At 46.3% G+C, this 17,103-nt stretch overlaps 1 protein-coding gene across 1 annotated transcript in view; it reads left to right on the forward strand.

Moving 5' to 3' along the window:
- Positions 1 to 16,221, forward strand: part of LOC132399708 (phosphoenolpyruvate carboxykinase, cytosolic [GTP]-like) — a 29,400-nt gene extending 13,179 nt beyond the window's left edge. Inside the window, exons 2-9 of the mRNA XM_059980387.1 lie at positions 23 to 276; positions 6,062 to 6,243; positions 7,391 to 7,594; positions 7,708 to 7,895; positions 8,003 to 8,165; positions 9,736 to 10,092; positions 12,985 to 13,080; positions 15,747 to 16,221. Coding sequence (XP_059836370.1) covers positions 23 to 276; positions 6,062 to 6,243; positions 7,391 to 7,594; positions 7,708 to 7,895; positions 8,003 to 8,165; positions 9,736 to 10,092; positions 12,985 to 13,080; positions 15,747 to 16,201 — 1,899 coding nt within the window. The 3' untranslated portion in view covers positions 16,202 to 16,221. The remainder of the gene's footprint in view (positions 1 to 22; positions 277 to 6,061; positions 6,244 to 7,390; positions 7,595 to 7,707; positions 7,896 to 8,002; positions 8,166 to 9,735; positions 10,093 to 12,984; positions 13,081 to 15,746) is intronic.
- Positions 16,222 to 17,103: the final 882 nt, after the last annotated feature.

The raw sequence follows: 17,103 nt of genomic DNA on the forward strand, positions 1-17,103 counted from the left end.
GTGATTTAATTGTTGCTTGCAGATTCTTGATGATCTGTTCCTTTGTGAAGAGTTGCCCCTGCAGCTCCAATCTCAGCCCTTACCTGCCCTGAGTGTGGTTCAAGGTGATCTGAACCACCTGACTCCAGCAGTGAGACACTTTGTGGAAGAAAGTGCGAAGCTGTGTGAGCCAGCCAGCATTCACATCTGTGACGGCAGCGAGGAAGAGAACAGGCAGCTGCTGTCCCTGATGGAGGAGCAGGGAATGATCAAACGCCTACACAAGTACCAGAACTGGTGGGTAGCTTCCCTTTCTGCAGCGCATTCGGGTACAGAACTTTAACTTCCAAATTCCTCACCATTAACAATCCCAACAATTACCTTGGCCACAAGAGCAAGGAGGCAGTGTATTGTCTGGCCTGTAACCTTTAACCTGTCTACCCGTAACGTTTCCACCATCTACAAGTTGGGATGGTGATGGAATATGCATCCTCTGCTTATCAGGATGAGTACAGCTCCCAACAAAGTCAACCAACACACCATGAATGAGATCAAACCACCACCATCATCATCATCATTATGTGCCGTGTTGTGTGACGTGGGTGATCCATCTGTCTTTAATCTGAAAAGTTCTAATAAACTCTTCAAAACTTTTTTGCCTGTCCTGCCCTTGATGGAGCTCATAAATGTCATGCATTGCCGATCGCAACTTTTCTTCCAACAATTTTTCCTGTCACTGTACGATGTTCGAGCTTCTCTTTCCTTGGTACATGTCCCAGAAATTCTAGCTGTTGTTTCCTGATTGATGATATCAGCTCTCTACTTATTCCAGCTTTTTGCAACACTTCCCCATTTGTTACTCTGTCCTTCCACAATATTTTCATTATTCTCAAAAACCACATTCCTTCATTCTGCCTTGGTCCAACATTGGCTTCCATACGTTGGTGTGGAATGAATGTAGCTCTGCAGCACTCTGAGTTTCCAACTCATAGAAATGATGTTCTTTAGCATCTTTGCTAAATGCTGAATAGGTACATTCTTAGAGCTTCTCTTTCATATTATGCCTGGTGTACTGCTAATCTCCCTTAGAATCTTCTTGCTATAAAATTTGAATAGATCAAGCGAGAGAACACAAAACTATCTAACTCCCCTCTTAATCTGGACAAAAATCACTTGTCTCATTTTCAGCTCTCATTCCTGCTCATTGTTCCCAATACACATTTCTGATCATTCTGATATCAAATCAGCCCACAACGTTGCTATCCCATCCATCACCCTAAACATTCACTCCCTCCATTGTCAGCACACAGTGACTGGTATTGATATTGGAATTGGTTTTACTATTGTCACAAGCACAAGTGCCAAGCTTGTCGAATATGTTGTTCATACATATCACATCATTACACAATGCATTTGGGTAGAATAAGGTAAAACAATAACAATGCAGAATAAAGTGAATATGTTACCAAAAATGTGCGTGTTGCAGGTAAATGATAAAGTGGTATATCATAACGAGGTATATTATGACTTCAAGAGTCCATCTTATCCTACAAAGGAGACTAATAACAGTGGGATGGTGTAAGGAAATGTAGAGGAGGTTTGACCCAAAGCAGAGCAACTGAGATGATTTAACGGTGCATGATAAATTTACTAATCAACTTCAAAATAACAAGCCTTGAGAGGCCACAAAACAAGGGAGATCAGATATGATGCTCACTGGCAACAAGATAACTGAAGGCTAGGAGCAACTGGTTGAGGCTGGCTGGTTCAATGAGTGAACAAGGACTGTGGATGAGAGCTGGGTTTAAATAGGCTGCAGGTGACGAGTTGGAAATGAGTGGCAGGTGTCTCCTAATTGAGTGAAGACTGAGAGGTGCCTTCCTCTGAGAGCATGATACCTTTGAAGTTTACCCCCTCACCTTAAATGCATGTCTCTTGTATTAGTTTCCTTGCACTAATAATAATCCATACAAAGTTCTTAACGTGCTTGATGGGATTCCCAGGCTGTGGATTCTGTAACCAGGGTCGCAGTTCCAAAATAAGGCAATCAGACTGGAATATCTTCATGAGAGTGTTGTGAATCTTGGCAGTGTTCTGCCTAAGACGGCAGTGGAGGCTCAGTCACTGAGTGAGTTCCAAACCAAGTTTGATAGAGTTTTGGATTTTAGGGGAAATGAGGAATGTGAGGTCAGTGCAGGAAGTGGAGGATCAGCCATTGAATAGCAAAGTAGGCACGAGGGGCCAAATGGCCTTGGCCTGCCTCTTTATCTGATGGTGAACGAGCAGGGATCCAGTTCCTGCAACATACAACACAGAGCAAGAATTCTCATACTGAGGACAGCAAGAAATAGTTATTTGTACAGTAGTGAAGAACAAAGTGAAACAAGAGGTTAACAAAGTGAAAATTTGAGGAGTTGTTGCTTGACCTATAATAGTAATAAACGAATTACTATTACTTTGTGAGCATATTATTTCCACTACCTCGACAATGTTGGCAGGACTTGATTGAGGTTGCTCAGGCGCCTAATTAGCTGCACATACCTATAATATCGTCACACTCTTTATGACAGATGTGCAGTGATCCACTTGTTGTAACATTTTGCACAGAGGGAGAACTTCTAGTTTGCAAAGTGACAGGGAGGAACACTCATTGATGTAAAGCAAGTGGCAAATATCAGCATGGCTGATCATTGCAGAGTCAGAACGTGGATCCAGGCCAGATTCCCCATCTGGTGAGACAGAGGAGGAGCAGGGTCAGGAAGCATCCCAGAGTACCCAGAGCATCCGCCTGGTGCAAGCTGTGCATCCTGACATCACATCTCAGACCGTGCAGATCAGATGGCCCAATGCCTGCCAGACGCAGAGTGGCAAAGATTTGATGAGGACATAGATCTAGTGTTGGAAACAGTGGCCAAAGGTGGCGTGGAGAGGAGATTGCAGATAATGCCAAGAGTGATCGTAACATTGGCAACAGAAAGATTAGGTACCGAGAAAGAGAAGCAGGCTAAACAGCTGTATGTTAAAAACAACAGAGCCACCAAAATCCACAACATCTGGAAAGAACTCAGGCGCTCAAGCAACAACATAAACTGGCAAACCGAGAGGACAGGGCACCACTGGAAGAGCTGCCTGTGATGCTGAGGAAAAGGCTCATAACTCTGAGAAGAGTGGAGCTACATCAGAGGTACAGGGGAGAAAGAGCACAGAAAAGATCTGCATTTATCAGAAACCCATTTCAGTTCACCAAACGGCTGCTGTGTCGGAAGAGAAGCAGAAAGCTGTCCTGCACAAAGGAACAGTGAACCACCATCTTCGAGGCAGCTTCAGTAACCCGGACAGAGAAGTTGAACTAGGAGACTGTGAGGCCCTCAACACCCCGCAGAAGCAGCAGAGGCTTTCGGCCTTTGAGAGCTTCTCTTCAAGGAGGTTCAGCAAGTAGTCAGGAAAGCCGGAGCTGGCTCAGCGCCTGGTCCGAGTGGCACCACCTACAACACCTACAAACGCTGCCCCTGGCTTCTCCAGCGGCTGTGGACAATCCTCAAGGTGGTCTGTAGGAGAGGCAAAGTGCCCAAGCAATGGAAGTACGCAAGCAGAGTGTGGATTCGAGAAGAAGAGAACTCCGAGAACATCGGCCAGTTTAGGATAATATCCTTGTTGAGTGTTGAAGGGAAGCTCTTCTTCAGCGTGGTGGCAAAGCACTTGCTGAGGAACGATTACATCGACACCTCCGTTCAGAAGGGTGGTGTTCCAAGGGTACCAGGCTGCTTGGAGCACACTGGAGACATCACACAGCTCCTGAGAGAGCCCAGAGAGAATAAGGGTGACTTAGTGGCTTTGTGGTTGGATTTGGCCAATGCCTTCGGATCAATCCCCCACAAGGCTGTTGAAGATGCTCTGAAGAGGCACCATGTTCCTGAAGGAATCAGAGGCCTCCTTATGGTCTACAACGAGTTCCACCTGAGAGTCTCAACAGGGCCAATAACATCGGACTGGTTCAGGCTGGAGATTGGTATCATCACAGGCTGCACCATCTCAGTCATCCTTTTCGCCCTGGCAATGGACATGCTGGTAAAATCTGCAGAGCCAGAGTGTCGAGGCCTGAAATCAAGATCTGGGATCCGCCAACCACCAATGCGCCCCTTCATGGATGATCTATGGAGTCAGTACCTGGTTCTAGGTGGATTCTTAAAGGGCTGGAAAGGTTGATGAAGTGGGCAAGGATGTCCTTTAAGCCTGCAAAATCAAGATCTGTAGTGCTAAAGAAGGGGAGAGTATTGGAGAAATTTCATTTCTCTATTGAGGACATTCCAATTTCTACCATCACAGAGAACCTTGTTACAAGTCTTGGGAAGATGCTTGATGCAACACTCAGAGATAAGGCAGCAATAAGAAACACCTGTGGGGAGTTTGAACAATGGTTGCAAGAGGTTGACAGGGCTGGCCTTCCAGGGCGGTTTAAGGCCTGGATTTACCAGCATGGTATATTACCAAGAATCCTCCAGCCACTGCTTCTCTGTGAGTTTCCAATTTCCATTGTTGCTGAATTAGAGAGGGTAGTCAGCTGGTTCCTGTGAAGATGGCTGGGTTTACCAAGGCACATCAGCAGCATCGCTCCGTATGGGAAAACTGCAAACTGAGGCTCCCCCTGAAATCCATCGAGGAGGAGTTCAAGGTTTTGCAATCAAGAGAGGTGCTGCAGGTCCGGAAATCTTCAGATCCAAAGGTTGCCGGAGTGAGAGTGACGGTGAGGACTGAAAGAAAGCGGAGAGCAGAGGCTGCAGTGGAAGAAGCTGAGGCAAGTGCTGGTGGGAGCAGTTGCCAAGGGAAGAGTTGGACTTGGAAGCCTTGAAGTCCCCCATTTTGACAAGGTACCGGGGAAAGAGTGATGAGGACTGGTCCAGAATGAAGTAAGGACAGCTGTGGAGGAGGAGAGGACCAGCAGAGCAGTGGCAATGAAACAGCAAGGAGCCTGGACCAAATGGGAGCAGGTGATCGAGCGAAAGATCACGTGGAACGATCTCTGGAAGGTGGATCCACACTGCATCAAGTTCCTTATCCAGGCTGTTTATGACGTCCTTCCTAGCCCTGCACTGCTGGGGCCTCGCAGAACGACCAACTTGCCCCCTCTGTGAGAAAACCGGTATGCTCGAGCATATTCTGAGCTGCTGCCCCAGAGCGCTTGCCGATGGCCGTTATTGGTGGCAACATGACCAGGCCCTCAGGACAATCGCTGAGACAATCTGCAGCACCCTTAACACCTGCCGGAAAACAAGTCCGGTCAAGAATACAGTCTGCTTTGTCAAAGAGGGGGAAAGACCAACAGAACACCAGAAAACAACTGGGATGCTCTTCAATGCGCAGGACTGGAAGCTAAAAGCAGACCTGGGAAAAGAACTACAGTTTCCTCCCCACATCACAGAGACTATATTGTGGCCCGACATTGGGTTGTGATCCGACTCATCGAAGCATGTTCTTATGCTTGAGCTTACTGTGCTGTGGGAAGAATGCACGGAAGAGGCCTACGAGAGGAAAAGAACCAAGGATGAGGATCTGAAGAACAACTGGTGAAGAAGAGGCTGGAGAGCAAAGTGTTGGCCCACGGAGGTCGGGTGTCGTGGCTTTGCAGGCCAGTTACTCTGCAAAGTATACACTGCACTTGGAGTCATGGGAGAGTGAAGGAGGAGAGCCATTTCTACCACCACAGATGCAGCGGAGAAAGCGTCGAGATGGCTCTGGAAAAAGAGAGCAGATCCGTGGGTTGCTGCTAGGGCACAGGTTGGGTTTGATCAACCCTGGTCGGGTCACCTGGGCAAGGGTGTATGATGTTGAAAGACCCGAAACCTGACGACCCCATGTAACATCACTAATGATGTGCCCTAACTTAGTATCATGCAGATGTTTCTGTAAGAACCACCTTACAGAACTGGCTTGGGCATTTAGAGTTTTGGTGGCAGAAGCCCGCCCTTGGTTCTGAATGATTACACATTACAGTGGTGTGGTGGTGAGGCTGTAACTGTGAGGATTGACTGACCTTAACGACGAGTCACCACTGCTCATTCTCACCACCTTTCACCACCTACAGCTGGCTGGCTCGCACAGATCCCAAGGACGTTGCTCGTGTGGAGAGTAAAACTGTGATTGTGACCCCCGAGCAGAGGGAAGCGATTCCCATAGCAAAGAACGGAGTGAGCCAGCTCGGGCGATGGCTGTCAGAGAAGGAGTTTGAAAAGGCCTTCAATGCACGATTCCCAGAGTGTATGAAAGGTACAGGCATTAATTCAACCTTCCACTCCTGTACATTGATGTGAGTTGTGCTCATTCACAATGTTATAATTATGCCAGAGTTATTGAACCTTCCATGTGGATCTGTCCAAGCCTCAGCTACGTGTCCATTGGCCACATCTCTCACCACTCAGGATACTAACATGGTTTCTGATCTGTGTCACCCTACACCTAACCCTGCAGTGACAACGTCAGCATACAAACACAGATATTACAAACAAATTTCCTAATAGCACTGCTTGTACAAATCTAATAGTCCTACTGATGCTCACAGAGTAGAAGGTGCAAATCAGAAGCCCTACCGTATCTCACAATTTCAATTGTACAAATCTGAGACCCTACCATATCTCACAATTTCAATTGTACAAATCAGAGACCCTACCGTATCTCACAATTTCAATTGTACAAATCTGAGACCCTACCGTATCTCACAATTTCAATTGTACAAATCAGAGACCCTACCGTATCTCACAATTTCAATTGTGTAAATGAGAAACCCTACCGTATCTCACAATTTCAATTGTACAAATCAGAGACCCTACCGTATCTCACAATTTCAATTGTACAAATCAGAGACCCTACCGTATCTCACAATTTCAATTGTACAAATCAGAAGCCCTACCGTATCTCACAATTTCAATTGTACAAATCAGAGACCCTACCGTATCTCACAATTTCAATTGTACAAATCAGAGACCCTACCGTACTTCACAGTGTGGATTGTACAAATCAGACCCTACCATATTTCACAGTGTAGATTGTACAAATCAGAGACCCTACCGTATTTCACAGTGTGGATTGTACAAATCAGAGACCCTACCGTACTTCACAGTGTGGATTGTACAAATCAGAGACCCTACCATACGTCACAGTGTAGATTGTACAAATCAGAGACCCTACGCTATTTCACAGTGTGGATTGTACAAATCAGAGACCCTACCGTATTTCACAGGGTAGAACCTGCTGAATTTTACAGATTGTACAAACCACAGGAATCCTACTGTATTTTTCAGAGTAGATATGTGCAGTAACTAAATCTGTATTAACATTTCAATAATAAGGATTTATCTGTCAGTGATTTTCTACCCCAGCAGTGTCTAAGACCAACTTTATTGCTTTCATTTTTCAGGGCGTACAATGTACCTGATCCCATTCAGCATGGGACCTGTGGGGTCACCTCTGTCCAAGATCGGTGTTCAGCTCACAGACTCGCCCTACGTTGTGGTCAGCATGAGGATTATGACCCGTATGGGATCGGCTGTGCTGGAGTCCCTGCGCAGTGGCCAGTTTGTGAAGTGTCTCCATTCAGTGGGCTGTCCCCTACCACTGAAGAGTGAGTGTGCATCCTACTGTTTGAAAGAAAGGGTTGTTGCTGTCTGAGTGTTTTGGGGGGATGTGTCCGATTATGTATTGATCTTCCGGTGACAATCTGCCTCTTGTGTGTAGAGCCGCTGGTCAATAACTGGCCCTGTAATCCTGAGCTGACCCTGGTTGCCCACATACCTCAGCGCAAGGAAATCATCTCATTTGGAAGTGGCTACGGTGGGAACTCCCTACTGGGGAAGAAGTGTTTTGCTCTGCGCATCGCCTCGAGGATTGCCAGGGATGAGGGCTGGCTGGCTGAGCATATGCTGGTAAGGAGATGGAGCTGCTCGTGGTGAAGGGTCATTCAGCAGCTGAAGATTCTCAGAAATGTGTTTCTGCCCTCAGCTTCTCACCAGCCTCTCTCCTCCCTCCACAGATTTTGGGAGTAACCAACCCCAAAGGCCAGAAAAAGTACATAGTTGCAGCTTTCCCCAGTGCTTGTGGCAAGACAAACATGGCCATGATGAACCCAACATTGCCCGGCTGGAAAGTGGAGTGTGTGGGAGATGACATTGCCTGGATGAAATTTGATCAGCAAGGTTTGTTCACTAAGGTTTGTTCACTTTGACACATCTCTATAGCTGAAGGCAGATGCAACAAAATAATTGTAAGGGAAGTTTTTAGAATCAGAGAGTCATAGAATAATATGGCATAGAAACTGGCCCTTCAGCCCATCTGGTTCATGCTGACCCCAGCATGCTCCCTGTCAGTCAAACCCCTTCCTTCCATGTAAGTTCCTGTGAAATGTTGCAATGGTACCCTCTCAAAGGCTGCTTCTGGCAGTTCATTCCATGTACTTTCCGTAAAGTTACCTCTCAGGTCTCTATTAAACTGCTCCCTTCTTGACTTCTAGTTTTGGACTCCCTATCTCTGGGGAAAAGACGATGGCTTCCACCTTATCCATAGTTTCTATGAAGTTACCCCTCAGGGAATAAAGATCCAGTTGCATCCCTATCATTCAGACCCACTAGACCAGGTCGCATCTTTGTCAATTTCCTGAAGCCATTGAGTGATAGAGTACGGCCACGCTAAAAGAAGACCTCTGGCCCATTTAGTCCATATTGAACTGTTATCCTGCCTGGTCCCTTTGACCCACATCTGGACCATAGCCCTTCGTGCCCCCTCATTCATGTACCTGTTCTATGTTGAAATTCAACCTGCGTCCACCACTTCTGCTGGTAGCTGATTTTGCACTCACACCCCCCTCTGAGTGAAAAAGTTCCCCTTATTTGACCTTTCACCCTTGACCTATGACCTCTAGTTCTAGACTCACCCAAACTCTGATGAAAAAGCCTGCTTGCATTTACCCCTCATATTTTCTATTCCTTTATGAAATCTTTCCTCATTCTCATCCTACACTCTTGGGAATAAAAATCCCAACTTTTTTCTATAACTCACGACGTCATCCTGGCAACATATTTACATATTACCTCTGTACTCTTTGAATCTTATTCATAGCTTTCCCATAGGTATGTGGCCAAAACAATGCTCCAAATTAGGCCTTACTGACAACTTCAGTACAACATGCCAACCCCCGTACTCAGTACTTTGATTTATAAAGGCCAATGTGCCAAAAGCTTTCTTTATGGCCCTATCTACCTGTGACACTGCTTTCAAAGAATTATGGATCTGTATTAAGACTGCTCTGATCATATGTCTACTGCTTTTCTCAGTACTCTGTTATTCACTGTGTAAATCCTACCCTGGTTTGTCCTGCTGAAGTGCAACACCTCATGTTTGCATTAAATTCTGTCTGCATTTTTCAGTCCCTTTATTTCAGCTGCTACACTTTGATAGCCTTCCTCGCTACCCACCATGCCCCCAGTCTTGGTGTCATCCGCAGATTTGCTGATCCAGATCACCACATTATCATCCAGATCGTTGATATAGATAATGACAAGAATGGGCTCAGTACCAATCCCTGGCGCACTCCGCTATTCACAAAGCTTCGGTCAGAGAGGAAACCGCCTACTCCATTTGGCTTCTCCTGTGAAGCCAATGTCAAATGAAATTTACTGCCTCATCCTTTTCAATTTATTCTGAACATTGTGCGTGATGTGAATATGGACGGACCTGTTAATAACCTGGCCTCCTTGCTCCTTCCTACAGGAATCCTAAGGGCAATCAACCCAGAAAATGGCTTCTTTGGTGTCGCTCCTGGGACCTCAATGAACACAAACCCAAACGCTATGGAAACCATTCGGAAGAACACCATCTTCACCAATGTGGCAGAGACCAGTGATGGCGGTGTTTACTGGGAAGGCATCAATGAAACTCTGCCCCCCAATGTCACCGTGACATCGTGGAAGAACAAAAGGTGGACTGAGCAAGATGGAGAACCTTGTTCACACCCCAACTCCAGATTCTGTGCTCCCGCCAGGCAGTGTCCGATCATAGATCCCAACTGGGAGTCTCCTGAAGGCGTTCCTATTGAAGCAATTCTCTTTGGAGGGCGAAGGCCAAATGGTACAGAAATCTATTCTACAAAGCAGTACTAATGAGCATTAGAAACATAGCTTGTAGATTTCTGGCTTCGAACAGGAGCCACAGAGAGCTCCATCACTGCATTTTCTCAATGGAGTCTTTGTAAATCAGATGGTGCAAGTTTGAACCTGGCTATGCAACCTGAAATGGTGTCTCTGGCTCAGAGGGAAATGTTTAGTGGTAACCTGTCCATCAGTCCTAGCCTCTATCCCTCTCTGCTTAGCAAGACTGAGCTCTCCTCCGAGAAACAGAGTGGGTTCAGTTCTAGTGTAGATCTGACTAAGTGCTGTCACCTAGATTTGAAGTGATGTCCAGGTTAACTTCTCCCTCTGTTATTTGTGCTGCACCTTGAGGCAGTATTTGGGAAGTTAGTATGGATCTCACATTAACTCAAGCATTATTTTAAAAATCACAGAACATCTTGAGAGGATTACAAAGGCCTGAAAACTGACTCAAAGCCAGCTTCTATCCTGTTGTTATAGGACTCTTGAACGGGCTCCTCATACGATAAGATGAACTCTTCACCTCCCAGTCTACCTTGTCATGATGTTGCACCTTCTCTGTGTCTGTTACACTTCATTCTGCATTGTTATTGTTTAACCTCAATGCACTGTGTAGTGACCTGATCTGTATGAACATTGTGCAAGATACTGTTTCTGGGTACACATGACCATAATAAACCAATTCCAGTACCAATTTCAGGCTATTTATGGGACCTTGAGTTATGCAAGTTGCCTGTCATATTTTATACAATATAACTGTGACTCATCCTTAACATCCTTCATTCCTGTGGGAGGGATCAGGAAGGTCAGGTTACTAACAGATTCACTGGCTGGAGGGCAGCCTGTGGTTGTCATACAGCAGGGACACAGGCTGTTTGGCCCACCATGCACATGTTGACCATTGGGCTCTTCTCTGCGTTCGCCCCCCTTTCGCAATACTTGGTCTTTAGCCTTCAATACCCAGATAATCCAAGCGCTCTGCTCAATACTGAAGTGGTGTCAGTGATTCAGCTTTCCCCACTCTCTCCAGCAATGCATTTCAGGTGGTCACCCCCTCTTCCCTACCTCTTATTCTGACTTTTCCCCTTGCTTTCCAGTCCTGACAAAGAGTCTCGGCCTGAAACATCGACTGTTCACTCTTTTCCATAGATGCTGCCTGGCCTGCTGAGCTCCCCCAGCATTTTATGTGTTTTTCTTTGGATTTCCAGCATCTGCAGATTTTCTCTTGTTTGTTTGTCCCATTTGCTGGGAGGGCAGATTCACTCAGCGGCTCTTGCTGATTGGTTTATTATTGTCACATGCACAGTGACAATAATAGCCGCTTTGTTTTGCGGCCATCCAGACAGATCATTTCACAATATCAGCACATAGAACAGTAAAAGGGAGAAGCAGTGATAGATTACACCGACAGTGCAGGCACACAGTGAGGCACAAGGCCACAACAAGATAAATTATGAGGTCAAGAGTCAATCTTATTGAGCAAGAGTCTTATAACAGTGGGGTAGAAGCTCTCTGAGAAACTTGGTGGTATGTGCCTTCAGGTTTTGTACCTTCGACCCAATGGGTGAGGGGAGAAGACATAATGTCAAGGGTGGATTACGCCGGCTGCTTTACTGAGGTAGCAAGCAGTACAGACAGTGTCCATGGAGGGGAGGCTGATTTCCGTGATGTGCTGAGCTGTATGCACAACTCTCTGCACTTTCTTATGGTCACAGGCAAAGGGGATGTGAAGCAGAGTTGAAGTGGGTGGCAACTGGGAGATCCCGTCTGTTGTGGCAGACGGAGTGGAGGTGCTCCGAGAAGTGGTCCCCCAATCTGGGTCGGGTCTCACCGATGTAGAGCAGGCTGCACCGGGAGCACTGAATGCAACAGACAGGATCTCCCAGTTGCCACCCACTTCAACTGTGCTTCACATTCCCATTCGGAATTGTCCATACATGGCCTCCTCTACTGCCATGATGAGGCCAAATTCAGGTTGGAGAAGCAACACCTCATATACCATCTGGGTAGTCTCCAGCCCCTTGGCATGAACATTGAATTCTCCAACTTCTGGTAATTCCCTCCCTCTCCCTTCCCCCATCCCAGTTTCACTCTGCCTCTTCCTCCAGCTGCCTATCACCTCCCTCATGATTCTGCCTTCTACTGCTACCCATAGTGCTTTCCCCTTACATTCCCTGTTCACCTCTCCTGCCTATCCCCTCCCTGCTTCCCCTCCCGCACCCCTTGATCTTTCCTCTGATTGGTTTTTCACCTGGCACCTTCCCCCTCCCCCCACCTTCTTTATAGGGCCCCTGCCCCCTCCTTTTTCAGTCCTGACGAAGGGTCTCGGCCCGAAACATTGACTGTTCATTTCAACGGACGCTGCCCGACCTGCTGAGTTCATCCAGCGTGTTTGTACGTGTTGATTTGACCACAGCATCTGCAGTGTACTTCGTGTTTAAATAATAGGGGAATATTTATCTGCAAAGATTTATGAAGTTAAATAGGAATTATAAGATGAAATATTGATATGATTAATGATGCAAGTGTGATAGGAATGGACTAAGTTCACAACCGAAATTTTTCAGAAGGAATGAAGGTCAAAGGAGTTTCCTGGTTTACAGCAGGATGTTGCAGATGACCCATCCCACCGTTGTGTAACCACAATCCTGGTTCAGATGAGTCCTGGCTGGGGACAGGATAAGAGTACAGTGGTCAGCTGTCACTATCAAAACGCTCTCGTCCCATTGCAGGGGTCCCTCTGGTGTACGAAGCGTTCAACTGGTCAGCTGTCACTATCAAAACGCTCTCGTCCCATTGCAGGGGTCCCTCTGGTGTACGAAGCGTTCAACTGGTCAGCTGTCACTATCAAAACGCTCTCGTCCCGTTGCAGGGGTCCCTCTGGTGTACGAAGCGTTCAACTGGCAGCACGGAGTGTTCATCGGGGCGGTCATGAGATCAGAGGCTACAGCTGCAGCTGAACACAAAGGTACGAGGGAGCAACTGGGGCAGGGAGTGCGGCGAGGCAGGGTACAATACACAGTGACAGGGACTACTGCAACCGTGTGTACGAGGGAGCAACTGGGGCAGGGAGTGCGGCGAGGCAGGGTACAATACACAGTGACAGGGACTACTGCAACCGTGTGTACGAGGGAGCAACTGGGGCAGGGAGTGCGGTGGGTGATGCACCGAGAGGATGCAGTGCATCTGGATTTTCAGAAGGCCCTTGAAGTCCTACCTAGGAAATGTACATGGAAAAGTGAGGAATATGGGGCTGGAATAACAAAGTGGCAAAGATGAAAACTGGTTGACTGACAGGAAGAAGAAAGTAGGAATGAATGATGCTTTACCGGAGTACAGGCAGTCAATAGTAGGTACCACCAGGGATCCATGTGTATCCACAATACAGTTTATAAAAGACATGGACTAGGGAAACAAATGTCAGTTTACGAATGGCACCAATGATAGAACAGTTAGAGTTGAGAGGAGGATGCAGGAGACTTTAAGGCAGTTTAAACTACTCTCATTATAAAAAGATGTAGAAGCTTTAGAGAGGGTGCAGATGAGTTTTACCAGAATGCTGTCTGGACTAGAGGGCACGTCTTATGAGGACAGGTTGGGAGAAGAAAGGCTTTTCTCTTCAGGTAAAAGGAGGATGAGTGGTGACTTGATAGAGGCGTACAAGATGATAAGAGGCACAGACAAAGTGTTCTGCCAGAGACTTTTCCCAGGACGGAAATGACCAATACAAAGAGAAATTATTTAAGGTGATCGGGGGAAGAATGGGGTGGTGACAGAGAGTAAATTCTTTACACAGAGAGTGGTGGGTGCATGGAATGTCCTGCTATGGTTGGTGGTAAAGGCAGATACATTAGGGGCATTTAAGAAATTTCTAATTAAGCACATGGATGATATAAGAATGGAGGGCTATGTAGGAGAGAGGGTTGGATTGATTAAAAGGCCAGCACCACACTGTGGGCTGAAGTACTGTGCTGTAATGTTCTATGTTTTATAACATGGGCAAATACATGGCCGATGCAGTGGTAAAGTGGCAGAATGTGAGATTATTCCCTTTAACAGGGAAACCAGGAAGTAAAATCATTCAAATGATAATAATTTGGCAAGTGTCAAAAGGGATCTCGGGGACCTTGTGCAGCAATTGAAAGGTGTAGTTGAGGAGGCAAGTGGTCTGTTGGCCTTTGTAGTAAGAGGGTTTGCGTACAGGAGGGACAACGTCTTATTACAACAATAAAAGTCCTTGAGTGGCCTTGCGTGGAATACTGTGTGCAGCTTTGGACTCTGTCCCTAAAGAAGGACCAGATTACTGTAGACAGAATCTCACCAGACTAATTCCTGGGATCACAGGATTCTCTCTTGAGTTAAGAAGGTGTCATGGTAGCAGAGTACTTAGTACAACCCTGCTACAGCTCATGGGCTGGAGTTCAGATCTGTAAGGAGTTTGTAAGTTCTCTTCATGACCATATGGGTTTCCTTCCGGTGCTCCGGTTTCCTCCCGCAGTCCAAAGATGTACCGGTTGGTAGGTTAATTGGTTAATTAAATCGTCCTGTGATTAGGCGAGTGTTAAATTGGTAGGCTGCTGGCCGGTGGAGTTCGCTGGGCCGGAAGGGCATGTCCCACGCTGTATCTCTAAATCTTCACCAGGGATTTGGAAGAACATGAAGAAACAGACAAAATTCTGATAAAGGCAAACAGACAGGATGCAGAGAGGATGTTTCCTCTGGCTGGAAGTCTAGAACAAGGGGTCACAATCTCAGCGTATAGGGCAAGACAGTTAGGACTGAGATGAAGTGTAGTTACTGCACTCTCAGAGGGAGGTGGGCCTGTGCAATTCACGGAGTTAGAGACCAAGTCACTGACAATATTAAAGGAAACAGCCAGATTTGCAGACTAGGAGATGGAGAGAGACAGGAATATGGCAATGAGATTGAGAATCCGCCACATTGCGTAGCGTTTGTCGTCACGCTATTACAGCTCAGGGTTCTGGAGTTCAGAGCTTGATTCTGGTGCACCTGTAAAGAGTTTATACATTCTCCCTGTGACCACATGGGTTTCCTCTGGCTGCCCCAGTTTCCCCCCACACCCCATAGAAGTACTGGTCAGTAGGTTATTTGGTCATTGTAAATTGTCCTGTAATAGTTAAATCGGTGGGTCGCTGGACGGTTTGGCCCGTTGGGCTGGAAGGGCAGTTCCACACTCTCGCTTTATAGAAACAAAATAATCATCCGTCTTTGTCTTGACCAGGGTAGCAGCTCTGATAGGCTGAATGGCCTTCTCCTACTCTTCACATATCTTTATTCATGTCCCAGAAGGGTTTCCCTGAGAAGCTGTCAATATTGCAGGTCATAACATTTTATTTTTGAATATTAGTTCCACATGTGTCTAGGAGCAAATTGAATATTTGCTTTCAGTTCCATGCCTCAGGATTGTGCCCAGAATGTTTGCCACAGTACAACCATTCCAACAGGCATTGTCTTTGCTCAACAGAAACCAGTAAGCTGTGCCTTTCCATCTGAGTCCAGCATGAGGGTTGTGTTGTGAAGGAGCTTGTTTGCACACTGAAGACGCATGACACAGTGATCCCCACACTTCCCCAGGCACCAGTTCTTCACCACTCCTCTCTCGTTCTTCCTCAGGTAAAGTCATCATGCACGATCCGTTTGCCATGAGGCCTTTCTTCGGGTACAACTTTGGCAAGTACCTGTCCCACTGGCTCAGCATGGAGCACAGGCCCTACTCAAGGCTTCCCAAGATCTTCCACGTCAACTGGTTCCGCAAGGACAAGCACAACAACTACCTGTGGCCGGGCTTCGGTGAGAACTCGCGAGTCCTGGAGTGGGTGTTCCGGAGGATCGAGGGGGAGGACTGCGCTAAGTTCTCTCCATTGGGCTTCATTCCCAAGGATGGAGCTCTGAACCTTGACGGCCTGGCTAACGTGAACATGGATGAGCTGTTCCGTATCGACAGGGAGTTCTGGGAAGAGGAAATAAAAGAGATCAGAAAATATTTTGATGAACAGGTCAACAATGACCTTCCTAGCAAAATAGCCAATCAGCTGCTGCAGTTGGAACTGAGAATAAATCGCTTGTAACAAAGGCCAATTGATAAGAATAGAACAATAACCACGTTTATAAATATAAAGATATAAAATTTCTCCTGATGGGTGATCTAGTTAGAGGAGGGGTTCCAACTTTGAAGAAAGAAGCAGACCCTTCCCATGATTTTATTTCTGACTTGCACTGAACTAACTGACCTGCGGGCAGTCAGTGGAGGCAACTGGCCTCAGTGACTCTTTGTTAAGCAAGGGGAGATTCAGAGTTCAGGCCACGGCTTGTTGCTTTGCACACATGTGTCTTTGGTCAGAGAAGATACGTGTGCAAGGGGCAGCCATTTTAGAGAGTGATTTTAAGAAACCAGGGTTAGTGCAGCCTTGTTTTGGACTGAATGAAGAGCAGAAAACAGTTTCCAGTATAGAGCCACATTGAGTGAGGGGAGAGAAGGGTGAGAGGGTGGGGGTTACCCAAACTGCCAGAACGATATTGAAGAACATTTGTTGCTTATGAATAAATAAATAAAGTTTTTAAATACTCTGATTTGTTTTTATTTTATAATAAAAAGACTTGTCAAATTTCATCTCACCCCAGTTGTATAATGTGGTTTAAGCATTAATATATATAGGTGGAAATCCACCTTTGCTTTTGTTACCAAACACTTTTGACCATATCCACTGAACTATTCTGAGGATGCCTGGGTTATTATAATCCTGAAGTGCTCTGACATTTTAACCTTGGCTGCTCTCAATTACTATTTACGTAAGGTCAGTACTGCCTGCCTCATGGGTGGTTACACCTACCCAGTATTCTATTGCATCTGAGACCAAAGTCTCACATACAACAAACATTAAAGACACAATCACCTCAAATGTTGGATTAGGGTCTAAATTGTCATTTTCCTTGTAGTTTAACCTTCTTTATGCTTGTTTATATGACTATA

This window comes from Hypanus sabinus, chromosome 9, assembly GCF_030144855.1.
Source record: "Hypanus sabinus isolate sHypSab1 chromosome 9, sHypSab1.hap1, whole genome shotgun sequence".
NCBI classification, from domain to species: Eukaryota; Metazoa; Chordata; class Chondrichthyes; order Myliobatiformes; family Dasyatidae; genus Hypanus; species Hypanus sabinus.